The sequence below is a fragment of the Electrophorus electricus genome, chromosome 16, assembly GCF_013358815.1.
Source record: "Electrophorus electricus isolate fEleEle1 chromosome 16, fEleEle1.pri, whole genome shotgun sequence".
Lineage (NCBI taxonomy): Eukaryota > Metazoa > Chordata > Actinopteri > Gymnotiformes > Gymnotidae > Electrophorus > Electrophorus electricus.
In genome coordinates this window covers 15,761,319-15,785,790 of record NC_049550.1, presented here as the reverse complement: position 1 = coordinate 15,785,790, position 24,472 = coordinate 15,761,319, and the positions used below count along the sequence as shown (strand labels likewise).

The window sequence follows — 24,472 nt, the reverse complement described above, 5'->3', positions numbered from 1 at the left end:
TCACTGTGCAACATAATCAGAGTTACAAGATAGATTTAATTAGACACAAACATATTTAAGGATGTTTTCTTAAATGTTATTACATTCATATTTTACTCTTGTGTGGCTGAGCAGTAAAAATCTTTAAAGAGGTGGTTTGTGCTTTAACCCTTGTGTTGTCTTAAGGGTCAAAAATGACCCACCACAACATTTAACTGTAGAGAAAACCCCCTTAATGATCTTTTTTCAACATGAAATTTAAATTTCCATGAAAGCTGTACACCTCCAGGGTACAAAGATTGTCTTAGGGTCATTTTTGACCCATCAGTTATAAAATCATTTACATTCCACAAAAACAACAAAATCACACACACACACACACACACACACACACACACACACAATGAGAAATTGAAATTATCTGCTACTGATAGAACTCTAAAAACTACAACTTTCTTGTGCATGTGCATGTCCCCTCTATGACCCCACAAATCTCTCAAGTTCAAAGACTAAATAAAATCAAATTCAGATTAAATAAATTGAATTTCAGACCAAATAAACATTTCTTGAAAGCATTGTTTACTAAAGGGGAATGCAGTAGTGAAAGGCTGTAAAAGGTGCGGCAGGTAACAGTACTCCCAGTTCTCTCTTTGCTGAAGACATGAGTGCACGCTTCAGTGCCCAACAGGTCATAGATCTGATTTTTTCAGACGTCCAGGAATAACAAGAGATCAATGATTTAGAAGAGGTATCTGAAGAAGAAGATGGATGGGGAGGAATACAACCCGGAGCACGATGAATCATCTTCAGATGAAGAAGAAATCCCCCAAGCTAACAGAGAGACATTTTTGTTAAAAAATGGCAAAATAACATGGTCCCTGTTACCATATGACATACATGGCAGGGAGGCAACTCAAAATGTCATAAGGATGACCCCAGGGCCCACAAGATAGGCAGTTGGCCATGACATCACTTCAGCATTCTCTGCATGTATATCACACCAGTCATCGAAAAAAATCCACCTGGAAATGACAAATTTGGAAGGTTTCTCTATATATGGGGACATCTGGAAAATAATGTATGTTATTGACCTGCGAGCTTACATAGGGCTGCTAATTTTAGCAGGTGGTTTTTAGCTCACGAGGTGAGGCTACATCTAGTCTCTGGGATGCAGAGAGTAGAAGGGTGATTTTCAGTGCCACAATGCCACTGAAAGTGTTTCACACTTTTTCACGAATGCTAGGAGAAAAATGGGAGATTGATATGTTGTAGTTGAATTTCTCACTGTAGGGTGCATAAGAAAATATCACTATGTTGCCAAAAAATGCTGATGACTGTAATTGTTTCCTTTCAATACAAGACATTAAAAACTACTTTCTGCACATTTCCGCTACTTTCTGAAGCTATAGAATTGCCATCTCTTAATAAAATGTTAATGTTAACACCTATGCAGAACCTTAAGCAAAAATGATGATAATACATCTGTACTTTAGTGTACGAAAAATAATATAACAGGTGTGCTGTAATAAAAACGAGTGGTGGCCACTGATTAAATGCAGTCTTTCTGCAATATGAAAAGAGAAAACTCAAATATTCATAGACAGACTTGCATGAAGGTTGTTTCTTCAAGCAAAGTAGATTGGGGGTTTAAAACTCAATTCAGCTATTTTAAAGGCGGGTCATTTTTGACCCTTAGGACACGGGGTGTATACATAATATTAAGACAACACGAGGGTTAAATGAACTGAGGCAGCAGATGTTCTGCTGCTTCTGTGTCTCCTAAGTGGACGCTAAAAGCCACAGAAGAGTCAAATACACTTTACAGAAGGAGCAGTAAACATTTAGTGAGAGCTCAGTGACCCTGGGGCTGAACCTTTACTGTTCCTTAATCAACATGTACTTCATTTGACCTTTACTGTTCCTTAAACAAAGTGTACTACATTTCAAGAGAGCCCTGATAATCCTCACTCAAACTATCATTACCTACCACCTCTGTACTTTAACAATCCACATCAGGCAGTTAAAAACAGACATATGTGTTCAACCCAGCAATGCAGTTCAGGGAATCCTTAATTCATGTATATATCATATATACATGTCCATGTCCAGTGTGAGGTTAGTTAATGTGAAAATGTCACTTTCCGGTGCAAGAAAAAATGAAATTAACTATCTGGATAGTTTTTTCTAGAGTAACCGTCCCTGTATGTATTTTGGATATTGTCTCTTGGATGTATATTTGCTTTTGGTCTGCTTCTCCAGTGTTGACCATTGCCTGAACTGCTTTCTCTATGAAATCATCTGTATAGTAATTTTTGCTCTGTACTAGTTTTTAATTTTTGTCTGTTTTTTCATTTATGCAGTGGATTTCCCATATTGTCAGTAAACCTATTTTTGTTCAACTCATCTGCACACATCTGATTAGTCATGTTGCCTTACATTGATCTTTATCCTAGCAATGGTTTCTACAATGTGATTTTAAACCACGGTGCTTTATATCTTGGCTGTTGAGTGCATTCTTTTAAAGTAAGACAAATGATCAACCTACTGGTCTACAACTGCTGTTACCTGATACATGTACACAAGATGTATAGAGAAACAGCTCTAAATCTACTTTTATTCCACTATTCAGTTGTCTGCCACACTGTTCTCACAATGAAAGTCTTCATTTTATGGTTGTGGACATCACCTTATTGAAAAGCAAGTATAAATATCTTTATTTGCATTGAAATAATATGAACTGCAAAAAATATTGCCAACTAAAGGCAAATATGACTATTATGTTCTTCTGTAAAAACACAGGCTCCTCTAATGATGTCACTAATAATTAATTTTCTGTCTCTGATCTTTCTGCACATGATTCCAGCACATACAGTTACATCACTGCAACTACACAACTTCATATGTATTCTTGAACAAACTCATTTAATCAGTGGTGGTGTAATATACTTTAGCACAAATGTGAACTTCGTTCTGACGAAAAGGCCCCATGTTTCCTGTGCAAAGTCACTCATTTCTGCTAACCCCTCCCCCACACTGCTACAAGTCTAACAGAGCTCTTCTCACTTTGTGGTTTAGCGCAGAATCAGCTCAGTGTTCTGCAGTAGCTGCTGGAGTTAGAGAGGAGAGAAGTGAAGCTGTAAGAGAACTCCCACTCTCTTATGGGGCCCAGACTCCTCTAATGACCTCTTTCATGCATCATGTTTCAGAATCTTTTGTGAGTGATTTAAATGTGAATTATAACCAGCAGACAACATGTTCCTTAAAGGAATCCATGGAATTTATGAGCGGCACGTACACATAGCCAACATGTCTTTGACTGAAAGAGGAATTCTACATCACACAGTTAAGATTGTGGAAAAGCCTGAACTATGTAAAGGCACTAATGAGTGAGACAGGGACCAGTGTTATGTAGATAAACAGTTTAAAACTAAAAGAGCAAAGAAAGGTTTGTAATTCTTGCCATACTGTTATTTTCATCCTCGGTTTATTGGTTTGATTTGATCACATACATACATGCACACACACACACACACACACACACACACACACACACACACACACACACACACACACACACACACACACACACACACACACACACACGCAGACACACACACGCAGACACACACACAGTGCAGTGATAGTAATCAATAAACAGAAATGTTTTCTCCATGAATGTGCAGCCATGGCAGTTGCTGCATGTGAAGATTGAGGCCCTGAATCACAGGAATAACACCCACAGAGTACTGTGTGTGTGTTTTTTTTTTCACCTCAGTTTGGACAGAGCACTCTCATACCATTTCACTGTGAGTTATAATGTGTATGACTGTGTATGTGACAAATATACTCTGACGATCCACCATCATCCCTGTCCGGAAGAAACCTCGACCCTCCGACCTCAATGACTACTGCCCTGTTGCACTCACATCAGTCGTGATGAAGTGCTTTGAAAAGCTAGTCAGAAACTTCATGACATCTTCACTGCCAGCCTCCATGGACCCACTGCAGTTTGCATACCGCCACAACCGCTCCACTGATGATGCAATTGCACATCTGTTCCACACCACACTGACCCACCTGGACGAAGGGAGAGGAAATTATGTTAAAATGCTGTTTGTCGACTACAGTTCAGCATTTAACACTATCATCCCCTTCCTACTCACTACTAAGTTGGAGGATCTAGGACTGCATACATCCCTGTGCGACTAGATCTCCAACTTCCTAACAGACAGACCACAATCGGTACGGGTGGGCAACTGTGCCTCATCCACCCTCACACTCAGCACTGGAGCTCCTCAGGGTTGTGTCCTAAGCCCCCTGCTCTACTCACTGTACACTTACGACTGCACAGCCACTTCCAGCTCCACCATCATTGTCAAGTTTGCTGATGACACCTTTGTCATGGGCCTGATCTCAGACAACGATGAGAGGGCTACCTGGAGGAGATTAAACACCTGGAAAATTGGTGCCAGGAAAATAATCTCCTCCTAAACGTCAGTAAGACAAAGGAGCTGATCGTGGATTGCAGCAAGAAGCAGGAGCGGCACTACCAACCTGTGAGGATCAGTGGAACCACGGTGGAGAGAGTAGATAGTTTCAGGAACCTTGGTGTTCACATCTCACAGGACCTGTCCTGGTCCTGCCATACCAACTCCCTGGCAAAGAAGGCTCGTCAGCGTCTTTACCACCTCAGACGCCTAAGAGACTTCAGACTGCCCTCCAAGGTACTGCGAACTTCTACACCTGCACTATCGAGAGCATCCTCACGGGGAACATCACAGTCTGGTTTGAGAATAGCACCAAGCAGGACAGACAAGCACTCCAAAGGGTAGTGCATTCCGCAGAACGCATCACTCACACGGAACTTCCTGGCCTGCAGACCATCTACTACAAGCGGTGCCAGACCAAGGCCAGGAGGATTGTGAAGGACCCCACCCATCCCAATAATAGGCTCTTCTCTCTGTTGAGGTGATGGAGGCGCTTTCGCTCACTGAAGACCAAGACAGAGAGACTGAAGAGGAGCTTCTTCCCACAGGACATTCGGGCCCTGAATCAGGGAAACTGAAAAACTGTGGGGACCCCCACCACCTTGTAGAATAACTGTATATATATATATATATATATATATATATATATATATATATATATATATATATATATATATATATATATAGATAGATATCCTATTACCATCATGTAACATAAAAACTGTAAATATGCCATTTTACAAAATGGATCTGTACATTCTGTACATTGTGTACATATATATATACACAACCATATACATTGTACATTGTGTATATAATCATAATATACATATATTGTACATACATTGTTAATATATTTTTGTACATATATAGAATATATGTTTCTTTGTGCATGCGTGTGTGTGTCTGAGTCTGTACCAAGGAAATAACAATCACAGAGCAATCTATGGTATGTGTGTGTTTGTGTGGGTGTAAATACATTTGTTTGTGTGTGTGTGTGGTTGTGTGTGTGTGTGTGTGTGTGGGTGTGTGTGCACATGCATTTGTTGAAAAAGGAGAGAACAGTGCATTAAAAGAGGAAGATAATTTAAATACACTAAAAATAACATCATTAAATACACCACAGACAGTTCACATGGTTAAAACCTCAAAGCTGTTTCTTCTGAATTTATTTTCCTCTGTTCCCACACTGCTGATGAGACTTTGTACAGTGAGGTAAGAAGAACTCTTTATTAACTTACATTTGTTTGTTAAATTTCCTCGTAGTCTGTGCTTTTAGTAAATAGCATAAAGGTCAAGAGAACATTACCACTCTTCATGAACTCTCATCCACATATAGTTGTAGAGGACGTGGAGTTGGTTTTGGAGTTCAGTGGTGTTATGTTTATGTGGTGTGTTTGTGTTCCTGATGGAGAGACTGTGTGAAACAAAGGAATAAAAAAGCAAGCAAAAAATGAGTGTGAATGTGAGAAGTGCGTGTGAGCGAGTGACAGAGAGGAGTCTTAATTAGGACAGTCCAGTTGTTATTATGATAATCCATTAACAGGAAACAAGCAGTCAGACCCATCTGTGAATTAGAAATGAAAAATTTACATTAGGAACAAAGATAAAAAAAACCAGGAACAAGAAAATAATGTGATGACAAAGAAAGACTTACAAAGGGCTAATAAGAAATTGGTGTGGAACATCACTGCTCCTTCTGTACAGAACACTCAACCAATGATGATTTATATATATATATATATATATATATATATATATATATATATATATATATATATATATATATATATAGAGAGAGAGAGAGAGAGAGAGAGAGAGAGAGAGAGAGAGAGAGAGGCCTGGGGGTGTGACAGAGTATTTTTACTGATTCTAGCCTTGAGGTCTTCTGAAATTAGATTGGTGCTTTTATTCCTGTTGGAGCCACAACTCCCAGCATTGGTGTCTCTGCCACAAGTGCCCCAATCACCACTGGGACAACCTTTTTGTTAACACACACAGATTTGAAGTTGTTCAGATTATTTGTCTTGCATATGTTTCTATACATGGTCTCTGCCACTTGGTCAGGTCTCTTAATATTTGCTTTCCCTGCAAGTGTCTTGTGTTCCTGTTAGTTTCAGATGCTCCTTTGTATAGTCTGCATCTTGTGTGGTGTAATGCACCCCTGTTACAATTAACATAATGCTTAGTTCTTTTATTTTTACTACCATGATCAGTGACTCTGTACTGTCCTTCAGTCATGCCTTTTCCAGACATTGGTAAGATTGTCTTGTCAGCCACTTCTGCTACCTGTCAGTGTTAAATTCCATGTAGGTAATCCTGCCATGACACCTCCACTGTTTTCACGGTAACTATGTCCCCCTTCTGACTGGGACATACCCTCATCAGCCCATCCTTGGGATCCGGTGTTTGGATGTAGTCATGGATATCTCATGTCACATCCTGAACAGTGGTGTTGAGCCTTCTGTCTGGTGTGCAGTCTTTGTTTGTTATATCTTGGGTGATAATGAAGAAGATTTTGGTGAATGGTTTGGTAGGCTATAGAGTTTACTCCCCCTATTCTTTCAAGTTCCTTGTCTAGTCAGATTGCCCTGCAGTGATATGACCTCTGGTGCTAAGATTCCTGGGTCAAGTCAACTCCTCCATTAAAGTGCTGCAACATTTCATGGGAAAAAATTTGCAATAATTCTATTACACTGAGTGTGATTTAGCTATTTACGATCAATTTGTTTGATCACCTTCAAGTTTTGAGATTTAGAATCTATATTATGAATTAAGAGTTCTACTGGAATTCAACACATAGTGCCTCTAAGTTCCAACATTATTTTTCAAACCCTTTGTGACCTTCTGAGGAAAGTAGTGAGGCATGAGTGAAAGGTAACAAAATGTACATTTAATGAAGTAACTAATAGACAAAGCAGGAGTTAACTGAAGGGAACATGAAACAAAAATCAAAAATATTTCAAAAGGGCAAAAGGATTAAGTATTTGTTGTGGCTGGCTAGATTTTTATTTGGAATAGAGGAGGTCAGTGTGAAACATTGACTGGAGATGCCTTAAATGAAGAGAATGAAACAAGGTTCATATATGTGTGATGACCAGTCAGTGAGTGATTGGATTGGAATAGAGGAGGTCAGTGTGAAACATTGACTGGTGATGCCTTAAATGAAGAGAATGTAACAAGGTTCATATATGTGTGATGACCAGTCAGTGAGTGATTGGAAACGTGGAAGTGATTTGGTGGTCCAGTTGGTTGAAGGACAGGTGATTGACAGATTGGAGGTGTCTGATTGGCTGGGTGTCAAAGAGTGGTTATGAATGGGTGATTGTGTGTGTGTGTGTGTGTGTGTGTGTGTGTGTGTGTGTGTGTGTGTGTGTGTGTGTGTGTGTGTTTGGCTGGCTGGGTGTCAACATTCTTCATCTTTTGGGTGGGATGAGAATAGACCTCCTAGAACAGACCTGAACAACAAGCTCTCACTACATACATATTGGCCACTTCAGTCTTCTACACTGCTTAGGACATAACAAAATTGTTATTAATACAATATCTATCTGATTTATGACTGTTTAAATACATTTGTATGTAATGCTGAGATGAGGTGTTTAAATAGTTGAAGTTGTTTTTATTTTGTTAAAGTTGGTAGAATGGTTGTGTTTTTATTCTTATCACAATGGCTTTCAAATTGTACATTTAGAGTCTGGACAAGGATTCCTATAAATCCTTTTTGTGAATCAAAACTGAACTGAAATGAGAGGACAAGAGCCAAACCTCCTCAGTAATACAGTTGTGTCATCAGATCAGTCTGACTGATATTTGAAACAGTGTAAACAGAAGCAGAAATGTGATGAACTCAGCTGTGTTGTGTGCTGTTGTGTGTCTGTGCAGGTTTGTTTAATGATGTCACTCAGAACTCCTCTTCTAACTCTCACTCTCATCACTCTGTTCATGTCTCTGGGTAAGACTGCAGTCTTCATCAAAATTGTATTTTTCTTTGTAAAATTTCCAAAACTGTTGAAACCTGCACAAATATTAGGAAAATTCTGATATCTAGTATAAAGATTTTCTGACACACTGTTCCCATTTAATGAAGTTAATTTACATTGGTTACCAAAGCCCCCACATCCCCCTCACCACTGCTACAGAGCTTGCTGAGTGCTTTGTGGTTTTTCTCAAGTTTAGGGCAGTCTTAGATTAAGAGCACACTGTGGTAAGATTAAAATTCACAACCCCACTATAACTACAAAGTGCAGATATATTTTTGTTTGTTTTTCTCTTGACTCAACCTCATATATTATGTGACTGATCGTTAAGTTGTTCAGAGTCACTAGTGTCCACTTCTCCCCAAGCTCCTCCCCCACCCTGCTACAAGCTCTTCTCACTTTGTGTTTTAGCTCAGAATCAGCTCAGAGTTCTGCAGTACCTGCTGGAGTTAGAGAGGAGAGAAGTGAAGCTGTAAGAGAACTCCCACTCTCTTATGGGGCCCAGACTCCTCTAATGACCTCTTGCATGCATTATATGTTTCAGGGGTTTTTGGAACAAAATGGAGTGTGATGTACAACCCAACTAAAATATGTGTTTTAAAGGGGTCCACAGTGTTTATCAATGGCAGTTACACATACCCAGCAGGGCTGGAAGTCAAAGAGGAATTTTGGGTTAAAGAGCCATTCGATAGAGAACAGGACACACCTGTATATTGCAAACCCACTAAGGACTCAGGCACAATCCAGTGTTATGTCGATAAACAGCAAAAGTTCTCCCTCAAACTGATTAATGTAATGAAGGAGGATGACTATTACTTCAGAATTAAAACAAATGTAATCGAACAAAAATGGCTGGGAGATCCTGTTAAGATCAGTGTCACAGGTGGGTTAAATCTTTAATTTCCTATTTTCTAATTGTGATGCATAGTCTCCTTTACTCAGAGGAATTTGAGTCTTGAAGTTCATTAATGCCTATTTTTAACTATGATGCACATTCTCACTTAATGTAAAGGCGTTTGAGTTTAATTAAGCTGATTATTGAGAGTTGTTAAACTGATTAAGGGTTACTCTGATATACTAGTTGTACTACACAATTTGTTTCTCTTATTTTTTAACAAATTCAAGACAGTTTCATGACAGCAGAATAATTTTCTTAATTGCTTGAAGTTTTTCTGGATGATTCTAAAGTCTAATTGTGATGGATTTCCATTCGTTTGGTTTGATGATTCTCTCATTGTCTTAGAGCTCCTTGTGAACACTTTTCTTGAAGTAATAGAGAGAGAAGCAGCAATTCTGACGTGTACAACCACCTGCAGTCTGACTGACAGTCCAACATTCATCTGGTACAAAAATGGACGTCCTTTATCGTCCAATACAAACCCACTCCACCTGCGGCCAGTCAGCAGTGAGGATGCAGGCAGTTATATGTGTGCTGTAAGAGGATATGAACATCTCCCCTCTCCTGCTCAAACTCTCACTGTCAGATGTGAGTTTACAATGTTGGTTTCATTATATGATTATCTGATTATTGCTAAGTTCATTTCATTGCCAAGTTCAGTTCATTTCTCAGTTAAAATGCAAAAAATACAATGAATTAGTAAAGTCTTATTAGAATTATATATATATATATATATATATATATATATATATATATATATATATATATTCTTTACTTTGAGTACATGAGACATTTCATTACTATAAAATGCATTCTCCACATGGTGTTATTGCCTGATTTAAGGTGAAGACATTAGTAATGGTGGGACAACTATACAACATCTCCAGAATCAGCTCTTAGAACAGTAGAGGATACAAGTCCATTAATGAACCTGGATATATGCCTGGTTGATGCAGATCATGCCTGTAGTCTCCTTGCTCCTCCTTTCAGACAGAAGACGTCATATTCATTTCTTCACATTCTCTCATTTTGTGGGTGTTAGATCCTCCAAAGAATGTCTTGGTGTCCATCAGGCCCTCTAGTGAAATTGTGGGGGACAGTTCAGTGACTCTGACCTGCAGCAGTGATGCCAACCCACCTGTGCAGAACTACGCCTGGTTTAAAGAAGGAGGAACCTCATCTGTAGGATCTGGACAGACATACAACATCACCATCAGCTCTAATAGCAGCGGCTGGTATTACTGTGTAGCTCAGAATGAACACGGGATGCTGAAATCAGCTTCCATAGATGTCACTTTAAAGGGTGAGACAGACAGACAGTTATGTTTCATTTTTCATTCATCAGTTCATTAACTTATGCATTTGCTATTCACATTATGAAAGCCCTATATTATGTGTATGAACAATAGTGTGCATGTCTGTTTCTCTCAGCAGGTCACTTCTACATTTTGCCTATCGCTGTTGGAGTCAGCCTCTTTGGGATTGTATTTCCTCTCTCAATAGTTTTATTTATGAAGAGAGAAAGTTTAAGAAGGTAAAGTGAAAGATGTTAATATAAGTTACATGTATAAATGATAACTTTATAGTACCTCATTTCTGTTCCTTTCCAAAAGCACTTTATTAGTATGGGAAATCTTGAAAATATGACTAATATCATAAATGCAATATTATGAATACTAATGTGTATTCTCTGTTTTCTGTTTGGATGAACACTGACATTTGGGTTTTTTTGAGCTCAGAGGCAAGAGGCAAAAGAGAAATACAGATGAATCTGATTATGGGGTGAGCTATCACAGAAATCCAGATATATTTGTCAATAAGGAGCCTGCTAAAGAGTTCATAGAATTCATGTCATGACAAATCAGAGCCTTTTAATGACAGCGTCAGTCTTAGTTCTGTGTCTTTAGCATTTGTTTATGTCAGAGTGAGAGCTCCATCTGAGATGCAGACTGTCAACAACAAAATAACATTAGTGAAAAACTCCAATGGAACCTTAACCATAAAGCTATTCAGTGTTTATCATTAAACTGCACATCATTAACTCTGTGCTTCACAGAACGCCGGCCTCAACCCCTGTCATACCTGTGACACTTCCACATCCAGCTCTCCTGTGTATGAGAATACTGCAGTGAGTTCATCATATCAGTTACATCACAGTTATAGAACTCTAGTTATAGAACTCAGTTAGAACTCTAGAATCTTGATAGCACTCTAGAATCTTTTTTGAGATGGGATGTGTAAAGCTCTTGTCATTTTTACTGAATACTGGAGGAATACTACGATACACAGCTTTCTTACATTACCATAATTATATAGAATCCAGAGGAATAGATTATTAAATTTAGATATGCCAAAACATGCATTGTTTTGTTGTGTTTTTTCAATTTGTTAAGCAATATGAAGATGTTTGTGTGTGTGTGTGCTTGTGTGTTTGTGTATGTGTGTGTGTGTGTGTGTGTGTGTGTGTCTGTGTGTATTTTGTTATTCCAAATGTCCTTGTGATCTGATATTCTTTCCTGTGTTTCCTTTTATAGGACTTAAGGAAACATTACTAAGAGAATCATCACTGAGAAATTAAACTTGCAGCTGTATCCCAATGCAGTCAAAAGAGTGAGAGATAGAGGGGAAGAGAGATGGATGATTACATGTAGACAAGAGTGTTCAGTTAATCAATAGGAAAAAATGTAATCAACTGCAAAAAATGTTGCAGCCTTTCTTTTTTTTTTGTACTGATGGAAAATAACCTTGTTCTTATTCTGAAAATCGAATTAATTAATAAATCTAAATTAAAATCTAAATGTTTTATTATTTGTTAATTCAATTTTTATCTAGTCCATTAATTTTAATCCAGTTAAAATACTTGAATGTGGTTTCCTCAAAAGCATCATGATGTTTATATCTTGTTCAGTACATGTACTCAGGGATTCTCACTCTAGCAATCTGAACTACAATGAAAATAGAACAAAATAATGTAAAGTGAGCTCAAACCCACGTCAGCTAGATGATGACACCGACAGCCTACTGGGTGAGCATCCACACTTTAATGGTTGGCCCTTGTGCAGAACAGTTAGATCGTGGAACAAGTAAACAAGAAAAGTAAATAACCAAAAGGTGAGGAGTGAACCTCAGCCATTTTGTTACGATGTGAACGAGCTCCTGCTAGACAGTTGTGGCCATAAAACAGTCTGCGCGTATATCGCTCTTCAAAGGAATGGAGGACAACAACACTAGAGGGAAAGAAAAACTAAACACCATGAAGAGTGTGGGAAAAGGGAGAACCAAGGATGGCAGCCACGATGCCCTGGGGAAAATCAAACTAAAACTTCCCAAACAAAACCAGAAAACAGGAGCTGTAATGGCTAAGGGGAGGCTTAGGAGAGAGACAGATTTGAGGGGGAAAACTGCAGAAGGCAGGAGACGTGTAAAAACACAGACACCCTCGCAGCACAGAAGTGAGGTGTCACACAAGGGCTCACATACCTCAATACCCAGAACTTGGCTCAGAACTTTGGCAAAGACCCAGCACTGAGTGACTGGCTCACTGGGCTTATATAGACTTAGCCCAGCTCTTGGCCGTTAAGCCTGATTAGTGTTGTGCCTGACTCGAGACCTCCCTCTGGTGGTTGGAAGGAGCCTCGGCCTGGCACCGAACCTTACAAATAAGGTTACAAAACAACAAAAACTCCATCATGTAGGGATTAGATCCACACTACCAGCACCTATAAGACTGACAAAAAATAATTCCTTTAAACTCTTTATCATGGACTTATTAGCTAATAGCTGTTGTTAAACATCATGGCACCAAAATATATGACAGCTTAATGAAAGCTTTACATTGTTTGATTATATAATATAAACTATTACTAAATGAATTTCACAGTTAAAATGTAAAACACACAATGAAACACGAAAGAGTCACTAAATCTTCAACATGTATAGATGTCAGACCCTCGCTGGTACACAGGCAGCCCTTACAGACCACATCCACCAATCACTGCACACATTCACTTCCCCAATCCAAATCACCTGTTTACTTGAATAATCACCTAGACCTAGACCTCATTTATCTGCACCCTATTTAAACCCCACAGGTGCCTGAGTTCAGTGCTTTGTACTTATGGTCCCTTGTCACAAGTTAAAGGCTCTGCTTAGTAAGTTACTTTGAAAATGTATTTTCTGTCTTTGGTTGCATTTGGGAATTAAACAATTATGCTCCTCACTTGCACATTGCTCTTGTTTCATGATGTCACAATAGAATATCTTTAATTTGAGACATTTTATTATCAAATTTGTTCTTTACATGGTGTTATTTATGCCTGATTTAAGGTGAAAACATTAGTAATGGTAGCACAACCATACATCATCTCCAAAATCAGTTCTTAGAAATGTGGATGATGCAAGTTCAAATACAAGTCAGCTAATGAACGTTTATATAGACACTACACAGCTGTAACTACATGGTTTTGTATCACTGGTTGATGTTTACCATAACTGTAGTCTGCCTGTTCCTCCTTTCAGGCAGAATATGCTATATTCATTTCTTCACATTCTCTCCTTTTGTGGGTATTAGATCCTCCAAATAATGTCTTTTTATCCATCTGTGAAATAGTGAAGTGACTCTGACTTGCAACAATGCCACCCCACCTGTGCAGAACTACACCAGATATAAAGAAGGAGGAACCTCACCTGTAGGATCTGGACAGAGTTACATCATCAACAGCTCCAGGATCTGGTTCTGCTGTGTGGTTCAGTATGAACATAGGATACTAAAATCAGCTTCAGCACATGCCACTTTAAAGGGTGACACACACAGGCAGTTATGTTTTAATTGTTCACATTCATTCATCAGTCGACATTCATTTACTCACATTCATTCATATTTACAAACTATAATTGCTATACTGTATATGTGTCTGTGTTTCTCACCAGGCCACTTCAACATATTGCCTATAGTTGTTGGAGTCGGCCTCTGTGGGATTGTAGTTCCTCTCAATAGTTTTAGTGAAGAAGCGGGAAAGTTTAAGAAGGTAAAATTAAGTGAAATGTATTATGTTAAATTACACTTTGTTACGATCTCGTCGAGGCTCCAGGCCATAATGAGAAGTGTGACCCAAATAAAAAAAAAAGTCTAAACAAGTCTGTAGTGGAAATTAAATCAGATTCCAACAGACCAAAGTAGTTCAATGACAGCCAGTGTAGTGTACAGGAGACGGTCTGACACTAATATAACATCAGGAGTGACCCAGGCCAAAGTAAGAAATAAATTCACACTGGAAAAAAAAAAGCCACTCACTAAATCTACACAAAAGAAAATACACACAAAACTACATTTACTCCCTAAGTGGAAAACTGATCAAACCACACCCCAAAACAAAATGGCAGTCACTCCCTACTTACCAATGACCACTCAACAAAAAGTTGAATATATACAAATGTACAACTGCAGACTAACTATTAGAGCAGACAAGAGTAAAGTGAAAACTGAAAGTCATACACCAGGTCAACTATCATGAACTCTCTCCCACACACACACACACACACACACACACACACACATACATACACACACACTGTTTCTGATTTGTATGTTAATTCTCTGCTTCACAGAATGTAAAAAGTGAATTTTTGAATTTATTAGATTATTATAAATAATGCTGCACCTAATCTATCAATAGGATCACTGAAGTAATAAGCACACTTTTCTACTCAAACAAAGTCTACCCACGAGCATCTTTCTGCTGAACCATCAGTGTGGACATGTGGGTTTCTTCAATCAGTTTTGTGTTCCACATTTGTAGTTAAACTATTTTAATACTATATTCATTCATTCATTCATTCATTCATTCAATCATTCATTTAGTCCATTTATTTTAATGCAGTTTCCTCAAAAGCATCGTAATGAAATCTAAGGGCATTTTCTCAGTTTTTGAATATTTTATTAAAAAGCTGCAAACGAGTAGCTCTGCACACTCCTCTTTCTGTCATACTCTAACATCCTTGTTTATGTGTGTAAGTCCATTCAGATTGGTTGGTCAGTCCTGACGTAACATGACGCTGTCAAAATTTAATTTAGTTCTAGAGTGGGAATCTCTGAGAACACGTCCTTTTTGGGGGAACTACATCTGAGTGTTTTAACTGGCACAGTGTATATATGATGTTAAGTATTTGGTTGGTCAGTTCTTAGTGAGGAATCTGGTTGCATCCAGATTGTGAACCTCAGGCACCTGAAGAGAGCGTCTGAGCAGCAGTGAGACACAGAGTCAGTTTGTAGTTAGATAGCATGTGTAATTTATAGACTGCCTGTGTTTGACAAGAAGAGCAAGCACAGGGAAAAAAGAGGAAGAACAATAACAAAGGCAAAGGTGGTCTTTGGCAAGCAAAGCAGGCATCAAATGAAGAAGTTACATGGTAGCAGAATATGTGGACATAGGTCAGCATTATTTCTTATACTTGCAAGCATGCATAGAGAGAAAACAGATACATTTTATTCTTACTTTGCTTTATTCTTACTCTTTTATTCTTATTCTTAATATTCTTTTATTCTTTATTCTTTATTTTTATTCTTACTTTGCTTTACATTTTACTCTTACTTTTAGAGAGAAAACAGATACATTTTATTCTTACTTTGCTGCCTTTTACTGTAGCAGAATAACAACAGAGAATAAAAAGGCAAAAAATTCCAGTCAAGGCCAGTTTATCTGGAGGAATTTCCAGGTCTGACCACACCTTTTACATGTGGCAAATATTGATTTCTCCTGGAAGTGATATGCAGATTATTTACAAAAATATGAAATCACCTTTGCCATTTATTAAATCAGTTACAATTAGCTGACACTTTTATACAAAGTGACTTACAATTATGACTGAGTACAACTTGAGGGTTAAGGGATTTACTCAGGAGCCCCAGCAGTGTCAACTTGGCAGCGGTGGGGCTTAAACCAGCAACCTTCTGTTTACAAATGAAGTACCTGAACCACTGAGCTACCACTGCCCAATCATCCTTTGTTAGTAGTAATAACAAGCCAAGTTAATTAGAAACATGAGGTATTGAGTACACAGCTATCTAACAGGAGCCAGGAGCCAGTCCAAACAGGAGCCAGTCCAAACGCCCGTAGTTTACATCGAACAACTCTGACATCCTCGTGTTGTTAAGTGAAATGACACTGATGGTGTGGTGACAGTGTGACTTTCCCAGGAACAGCAGAATGGGGGATGGAGTTCTAGCAGAAGGGTGACTCCATATGCGGATATGACCCATTTAACAACAGTTAGGTACATTGGGGTGTTTTTCCATCTGCTGGACAGGGAGAGGCACACCACACAGTACTGGTGCTGTGTCACATTTACAGCTATTTCCAGGGACAAGGCACACACGATGTTCCCTTTGCACCATAGGAGGCCCTTCAGTCTGAGCATCAGCATAATAAGATTCACCATGGATTACCTGCATACAGACATACAACAAAACACACATAGAGACAATAGTACACCCTAACTGGGGGCCTCTTTAATCTACTAGCATATATCAACTGAGGCTGAGCATCAGTCAGTACAGCTGTTTGGATTATCACAATAACAGTAGTGGATTGTGTGTAGTGAGCCTCAACAAATATCCTAGGAAGCAAACATTCGATTATGAAACTGTCATGAAACTGTCTTGAATTTGTTAAAAAATAAGAGAGAAACAAATTGTGTAGTACAATTAATATATCAGAGTAACCCTTAATCAATTTAACAACTCTCAGTAATCATCTTAATTAAACTCAAATGCATTTACATGAAGTGAGAATGTGAATCATAGATAAAAATAGGCATTAATGAACTTTAATGAATGAACATTAATGAATAACAGTAGCGGATTGTGTGTAGTGAGCCTCAACAAATCTCCTAGGAAGCAAACATTCGATTAGCACTTTGCCATCTGGTGAGAATTTCAAGGAGTGCTACAGTACAATCAGAGATAATTGTGTGTAAATTACCAGCTAGCATGGGGCCTGGTTGGCCCTTTACCCACAACATGGGAAATGGTCTTCCCATCAAAACTTTGAAAGGAGACATTTTCATGACTGAGGCCAGTAGAGGATGTGAAACAACCAGTCGATCATAGATATATACGCACAGATATTTGCAGAGCTGCTGAGTGACTCTTGATGTGAATGCTGGGCCCTTATCACTGTTGTTAGAAGGCAGTATTCCATACATAGGTATTATATCTCTTGCCACAACTCTTACTATTGTTCTCACATTTTCCTTTGCACTCAGGAATACCTCAGGCCATTTAGAAAATTGATCAATCATCATAATAATATTTTTCTGCTGAATCAGCTAGTAACGCTCTGCTTCGTTGCTTATGGTTGGGGTGTCATATCCTGTTACTTTGATAACTGCTAAATGACTGGGAAGCTTGCAGTCAGGCTGCAATGAGAGTGGAATGTGATATGATCTTTCCCTCTACTGCCCTAAACCGGTTCTGTGGCCAAATCCATCAGAAATCATGGGAGACACCACATGCATGTCGACTGTGTGTGTACATAGTGAGGGGCTTATCCTTGAACAGATGAATAACATGCATGAATAAGAGCAAACCACTGTGTTCCTCCAGTGTCCAAGCTGAATTTAGGAGAGACAGCGTTTGATGCAGCATGAAGGCTGAAGAGCCCTGCAGAGAAGAGTGTTTAACAATCAAACTACGAGTTCATGTCAAAATGTTTCATAGCCACTACACCTCTGAGCTGTCATGTTGTGTGGCTGCTTGGTGATCTGATGACTAGTATTTTCTGAGCAGCAGCAGCAGCAACCACAGAGTGTGAGCACACAGGAAGACCTGGTGCCATAATCCCCCAGGTCTGTAAGCCCCATCAACCTAGTCTGAGTCCATGCTAGTGCAAGACAATTTTTTTATTCCTAAATGTAAGTGCAAAAATGGGCTGTGTCTACATGCACAGGGATGCTAGTGAAATCAGAACAAACATCAACCATGGTGGTGTGTGTGTGTGTGTGTGTGTGTGTGTGTGTGTGTGTGTAATTATATTTATTATAGAAGAGACGTCCAGTACAAGCGAGGGATGACAAGATCATTGACCTTTCTCAAATCTTGTGTGAAATGCCACCTCCTCCAATCTGGTTGCAAACTGGATTGATTAGAGTATTGTAAGGGGGCACAATAGGTGTCAGAACTCCTCTGACAGCAGAAAGTCCATGATGTTGACACTGTCCTCCTTTTCAGGCAAGAGCAGGTATTGCCTACATGACATGGGGGGTGTAGGTGCCAGCTAGACCCTGTACCCACTTGATCTTGGTATTCAACTCACAGAGAAGGCAGAACTGACTGCAGGTGTAAGTAGAATCACAAATAGAAAGATCATTAACCAGAGAGGTCATTATATTATGACCCATGATTATCATGTTTAATTTAGACATTATGTCACAACCCAGAAGATTAAAATGTAAATTGGAAATGATCACAAATGGATGGTGAAAGCGTATTCCACAGTCGCTGACACATGTAACACACTGAGGGAAGGTTTTGTGGGCAGGAGATGGGCAGCCCATTAACTCCAACAGAACTAATGGATGCTCCACACAAGACCCTTGTATTTTGTTCTATTGTTGCAAGACCTGAGCCAATGGAACCCTGTTTTTTTTTTTTGCATGTTTGTGTTTTTTACAAGGGTAAATATGCAAGCCAGACTCTTTCTCCATTGCTGGAAATGCTCCTTTTTTTATTGTAAGTAGCAGGTCAGAGTGTCTTTCAATAAGCCATCAGCTATTAACTAATAAGTCCATGATAAGGAGATTAGAGTAATTGGTTTTTGTACCTGACATAGAGGTGTCAGTCTTATAGGTGCTGGTGGTGTGGATCTAATCCCTACATGATGGAGTTTTTGTTGTTTCGTAACCTTATTTGTAAGGATCGGTGCCAGGCCGAGGTCCCCTCCGACCACCAGTGGGAGGTCTCGAGTCAGGCACACCACTAATCAGGCTAAACGCCCAATAGCTGGGCTAGGTCTATATAAGCCCAGTGAGCCAGTCACTCAGTGCTGGGTCTTTGCCAAAGTTCTGAGCCAAGTGCCTAGCTGGTACCTTTGAGTATTGAGGTCTGTAAGCCCTTCTGTTGTGAGGGTGTTTGTGTTTTTACATGTTCTGTCCCTTCTCCAGTTTTCCTTCTCAAATCTGTCTCTCTTCCAAAGCTCCCCTTAGCCATTACAACTCCTTGTTCTCTGGTTTTGTTTAGGAAGTTTTAGTTTGGTTTTCCCCAGGGCATTGGGGCTGCCATCCTTCCCATGGTGTGCTTGGTTCTGCATTTTCCAAAACTCGGTGTGGTGTTTAGTTTTTTTTTCCCTCTAGTTTTGTCGTCCTCTGTTCCTTTGAAGAGCGATATACGGGCAGGTTGTTTTATGGCCGCTGCAGTCTAGCGGGAGCTCGTTCACCTCGCAAAAAAATGGCTGGGGTTCGACTCCCTGCCTTTTGGTTATTTACTTTTCTTGTTTACCTGTTCCACGAGCTAACTGTTCTGCACACGGGTCCATCATGAGAGCGTGGTTGCTCACCCAGCAGGCCGTTGGCATCATCACCTGAGTTCAAGATCACCTTACATTATTTTGCTCTATTTTCATTGTAGTCCAGATTGCTAGAGTGAGAATCCCTGAGTACACATCGTGAACAAGATATAAACATCATGATGCTTTTGAGGAAACTGCATTCAAGTATTTTAACTAGATTAAAATTAATGGACTAGATAAAAATTGAATGAACAAATAAATGATTTAGATTTTTATTTAGATGTATTAATTATTTAGATTGTCAGGATCTCCCAGCCATTTTTGATCACTTACATTTGTTTTGATTCTGAAGTGATAGGCATGTTCATCCTCCTTCGTTATATTGATCAGTTTGAGGGAGAAGTGTTGCTGTTTATCTACATAACACTGGACCCTTCCTGAGTCATTAGTGGGTCTGCAATATACAGGCTTGTCCTCTTGTGAATTGAAATGCTCTGTGACCCAAAATTCCTCTTTCACATCAAGCCCTGCTGGGTATGTGTAACTGCCATTGATAAACATTGTGGACCCCTTTAAAACACATATTTTAGTTGGGTTGTACTTCACACTCCATTCTGTTCCAAAAGCTCCTGAAACATATGATGCATGAAAGAGGTCATTAGAGGAGTCTGGGCCCCATAAGAGAGTGGGAGTTATCTTACAGCTTCACTTCTCTCCTCTCTAACTCCAGCAGCTACTGCAGAACTATGAGCTGATTCTGATCTAAACCACAAAGTGAGAAGAGCTTGTAGCAGGGTGGGGGAGGAGCTTGGGGAGAAGTGGACACTAGTGACTCTGAACAACTTAACGCTCAGTCACATAATATATGAGGTTGAGTAAAGAGAAAAACAAACAAAAATATATCTGCACTTTGTAGTTATAGTGGGGTTGTGAATTTTAATCTTACTACAGTGTGCTCTTAATCTAAGACTGCCCTAAACTTGAGAAAAACCACAAAGCCCTCAGCAAGCTCTGTAGCAGTGGTGTGGGGGATGTGGGGGGATTTGGTAACCAGTGTATCCCTACTCTTCAATTTATGGGTCCGTTTTTCAAACCAAATGTAAACAGGATGTAGATGGGCAGCCTGCGTTATCAGGGAGATGATAATCAAACGTTCTTCTCTTGAAGAATGCATTCTTGCACCCTCTGGTGGGAAAATAATTAATTGCTTAAACTTACTGGCAGAACAGTTTCACTGCTGTTTAAATGTGAGTACTGAGAGTTTAATTGAAATATCTCATTATGTAACCCCCCGCCCCACCAATTTTCAGAAAATTAGGAGCAATTCAGAATATAAGGATCAGTAACTCATGATCAGTCATGTCAGTTCCACTACTGTAATAAAATCAAATCAAATTACGCAACTCAAGCTGGCTGACACAATATGTTTCAAAGTAGTTTTGAGCAGGCTGTCATTACAAGTGTCTGTCTCTAACAGTTGGATGGTTCTAATGGATGCATCCCAATTGCATAGAACGAGTCATTTTTGTGTATGGTTTGGAAGGACACTATTGTCCCATAATGCAATGCACAATGGAAAGGGAGGAGCTATTCTAATAAATCTACTCACATCATTTATAAAAAATGGTAGACAATGACAAGTTTAGTCGTGATGGTGGCTGATGTTACTGATGGTGGCTGATGTTTAAATGTGACTTAGATTACTTTTACTTTAGTAAAATTATTAATAAATATAATAAATCCAATTACTTTTACAAACAAAGTAAAGAACTTGATATTTACTGAAAATATATATTTGATATAACTAAAAACATGGTTGTTTTTGTAATCCAATTCATAATTGTAACATCATAGTGGCTATAGTTTTGGCTTTTAAGCACAATTTAATGTGACTGCAAGTGTGTGTGTGTGTGTGTGTGTGTGTGTGTGTGTGTGTGTGTGTGTGTGTGTGTGAATCAGTTGCTTAGGGATGGAACCCACCCTGAATGATTAAGTGAAGGCCAAACACTCGTGATCCTGAAGAGCCCCCAGAAAGAGCACAATTCCATCCAAGTACCAGCTGATAAACTCCCAATAACATGAGGTACCATCAAGTGACTGCTATAGAAAATTATTATTAAATAATTAGTAAAATTATCAACAAGAGCCACCTCTACATGGATGATATCAAGCTGTATGCCAGAAGTGAAAGAGACATTGACTCACTAATACATCTCAGGATATACAACAGCGACATCGGAATGTCATACAGATCTGATAAGTGTGGACGTATGAGTGAGGCCAGTCCTGAGAAGTCAGCTGAATGGGAGGAACAAGATCTGAGCTATGAACACCGATGATCTACCAGTCATCAGACACCCCGCTGGCATAATTAGCTGGCCTAATGAGGAGATAAAAGCCACTGACATCAAAACAAGGAAACTCCTCACAATGCACAGAGGGTTTCAGTCCAAATCCATCACTCTGAGACTATACACTAAGGGGAAAGAGGCTGAGGACTAGTGAGTGTCAGAGTCACTATCCAAGATGAAACAATCAAGATCCAGTACACCAGGATGTTGGCCCCAAGTGAAGAAGTGCTTAGTGAGTACCTCAGACAGCAAAGAAAAACCACGTATGTAAGTAATGTAGTGCAAGAAATAACAAGGACAACAAAATGTTAACAACTTTCAGATTTATGTTCTATAAAGTCTTCGAACTGCCAAACCAGTTTTTGTCCAGCAGATGGCGAAATAAACCTGTGCTTATAAACCCCCTAAGGGTGAGTGTGTGTGGGTGTGTGTGTGTCTATGTATGGGTGGGTTGATGGGTGTGGGTGTGGTTTTTATGATGTGTGGAGAGTTTGAAAACTGATAAGATGCTTCTCATCACATCTCATCATGTCTCATCATGTCTCACAATGGCTCTGCTTTCACACATTTCAGTCAGGAGCTGTAGCAGGTCTGCAGGAGGCTGTCAGAGCTCTGGGGACAAAGTTGTCAAATAAATATTATAGACAATGATGAAGATTATTCATCTTGGTATCTGTCTCTTTCTCTCAGGTAAGTTGTTCCTCCCCTTCAGAAGCTTACAGTGTTTGAAGCAAAGCAGTGACAAACACATTTAAGTGTATTCATAAGTGGGCTCAAGGTAATAGGAGGTCGTCGACTCAGATAAGCCATCCAATGGGAGATACAGCCTGATGGATGAAGGGACAGACTTCACTGTGACTATCACTCGACTGGAGAGGGCAGACTCTGGTAAATACTGGTGTGGGGTGGACATAATTTTTGTTAACACACAATGATGTCATCCTTAAAGTTTTAGATGGTAAGCTTTTAACATTATAGAGATCATTTAGTTTATAAAGATGAAACTACCATTTTAACAATGGCTGATGATACAAACCCTGATAAATAATTACAGAAGTGTCTTTTCATACTTCTCCTCTCTCTCTCTCTCTCTCTCTCTAGGACAGCACCACAAACCTTTGCTACTTCAACCTCTCAGTCTCCTTCTCCAACCACAATCAGTTTTGTGAGAAACATTTCAATATCTGTCACCACCAATGCTACAGGTACACACACACAAACATACACATGCTGTATTCTGTAAATAACCATTCAACTAGTAAATTTCTCTGGACTGACGTTTCATCTCTTAGTTTCTGTTCACATTAGTATATCAGGTATGTGATGACCAAAACTCTGGTAAGAATGTTCTACTATTTTATTTTCCCAGTTTAAGAACATTCAGAACCCCAGAACTCATATGCACAACCTCCCACACATGCACTTACAAACAGACACATAATGTAATGTAAAACAACAGGCCTCAGATGTGGTTTTTGTCACCATGGTTACAGAGTAAAAACAAAACAAAACAAACAAACAAAAAAAACATGTAGAATATGTCAGTCATTCTTTCAACTGCCTCAGAGGACAACCTGCTATGGTTTTGTTCAGGAAGCTGTGTGAAGAAAGAGGTAGCAGGCCAGTGTATTGTGTGCATGGAGGTTGCACTGCAAGACTCATTAACACATTCAGTTTCATTCTGTTGTGGAACAGAAAAAAAAACACTGAAAACAGTGACTAAGGAAAAAAAGTAAAAGAAGACATGTGTTTCTTTTGACAGTTTGGCAGCTTCATCTCACTGTCTCACTGTGTGTTGTTGATGACGTCTGTGGTTTGGATGCTTATGTTTTTGTCCTTACATTACAAGGGTAAGACTGTCAGTAAAATCACACACATTTGCTTGGACATCTAGACTGCAGGCACATTTTTATAGATTTCTTATACCCTAAGTCTGTATGATCTTAATGACACATTCATTTATTACATTTTATTATGTAATGTGGTTTTCACATTTCTATACTTCATGTGTTTGTGTGAGCATTACTCTCTAGCCTTGACCCAAGAGACACAGTTTAGCTCTTCAGTTTGGTAATCCTGAGGTAACTTTCTTACACCCCATGTGTGGTCTAGACCTGTGTACTGTAAAGCTGATTTTAGACAATATATTTTGTTAAATTCACTGTATAAAATCAAAAAAATGAATGAAAACAGAATATCTGAATCTTTTTCATTGACCTGTTTTCTTTTATCCAGTATGTACCCACCCCCTTTTAGAGCCTTTGGTTGATGTCCT

At 39.1% G+C, this 24,472-nt stretch overlaps 1 protein-coding gene across 1 annotated transcript in view; it reads left to right on the top strand.

Moving 5' to 3' along the window:
* The window catches only part of LOC113568983 (B-cell receptor CD22-like), a gene marked incomplete at its 5' end in the record, with an annotated part of 140,556 nt that overhangs the window by 30,009 nt on the left and 86,075 nt on the right, over nt 1–24,472 (top strand). Inside the window, 2 exons of the mRNA XM_035534544.1 lie at nt 10,387–10,647; nt 11,238–11,243. Of these exons, the coding sequence (XP_035390437.1) occupies nt 10,387–10,647; nt 11,238–11,243 (267 nt within the window). The remainder of the gene's footprint in view (nt 1–10,386; nt 10,648–11,237; nt 11,244–24,472) is intronic.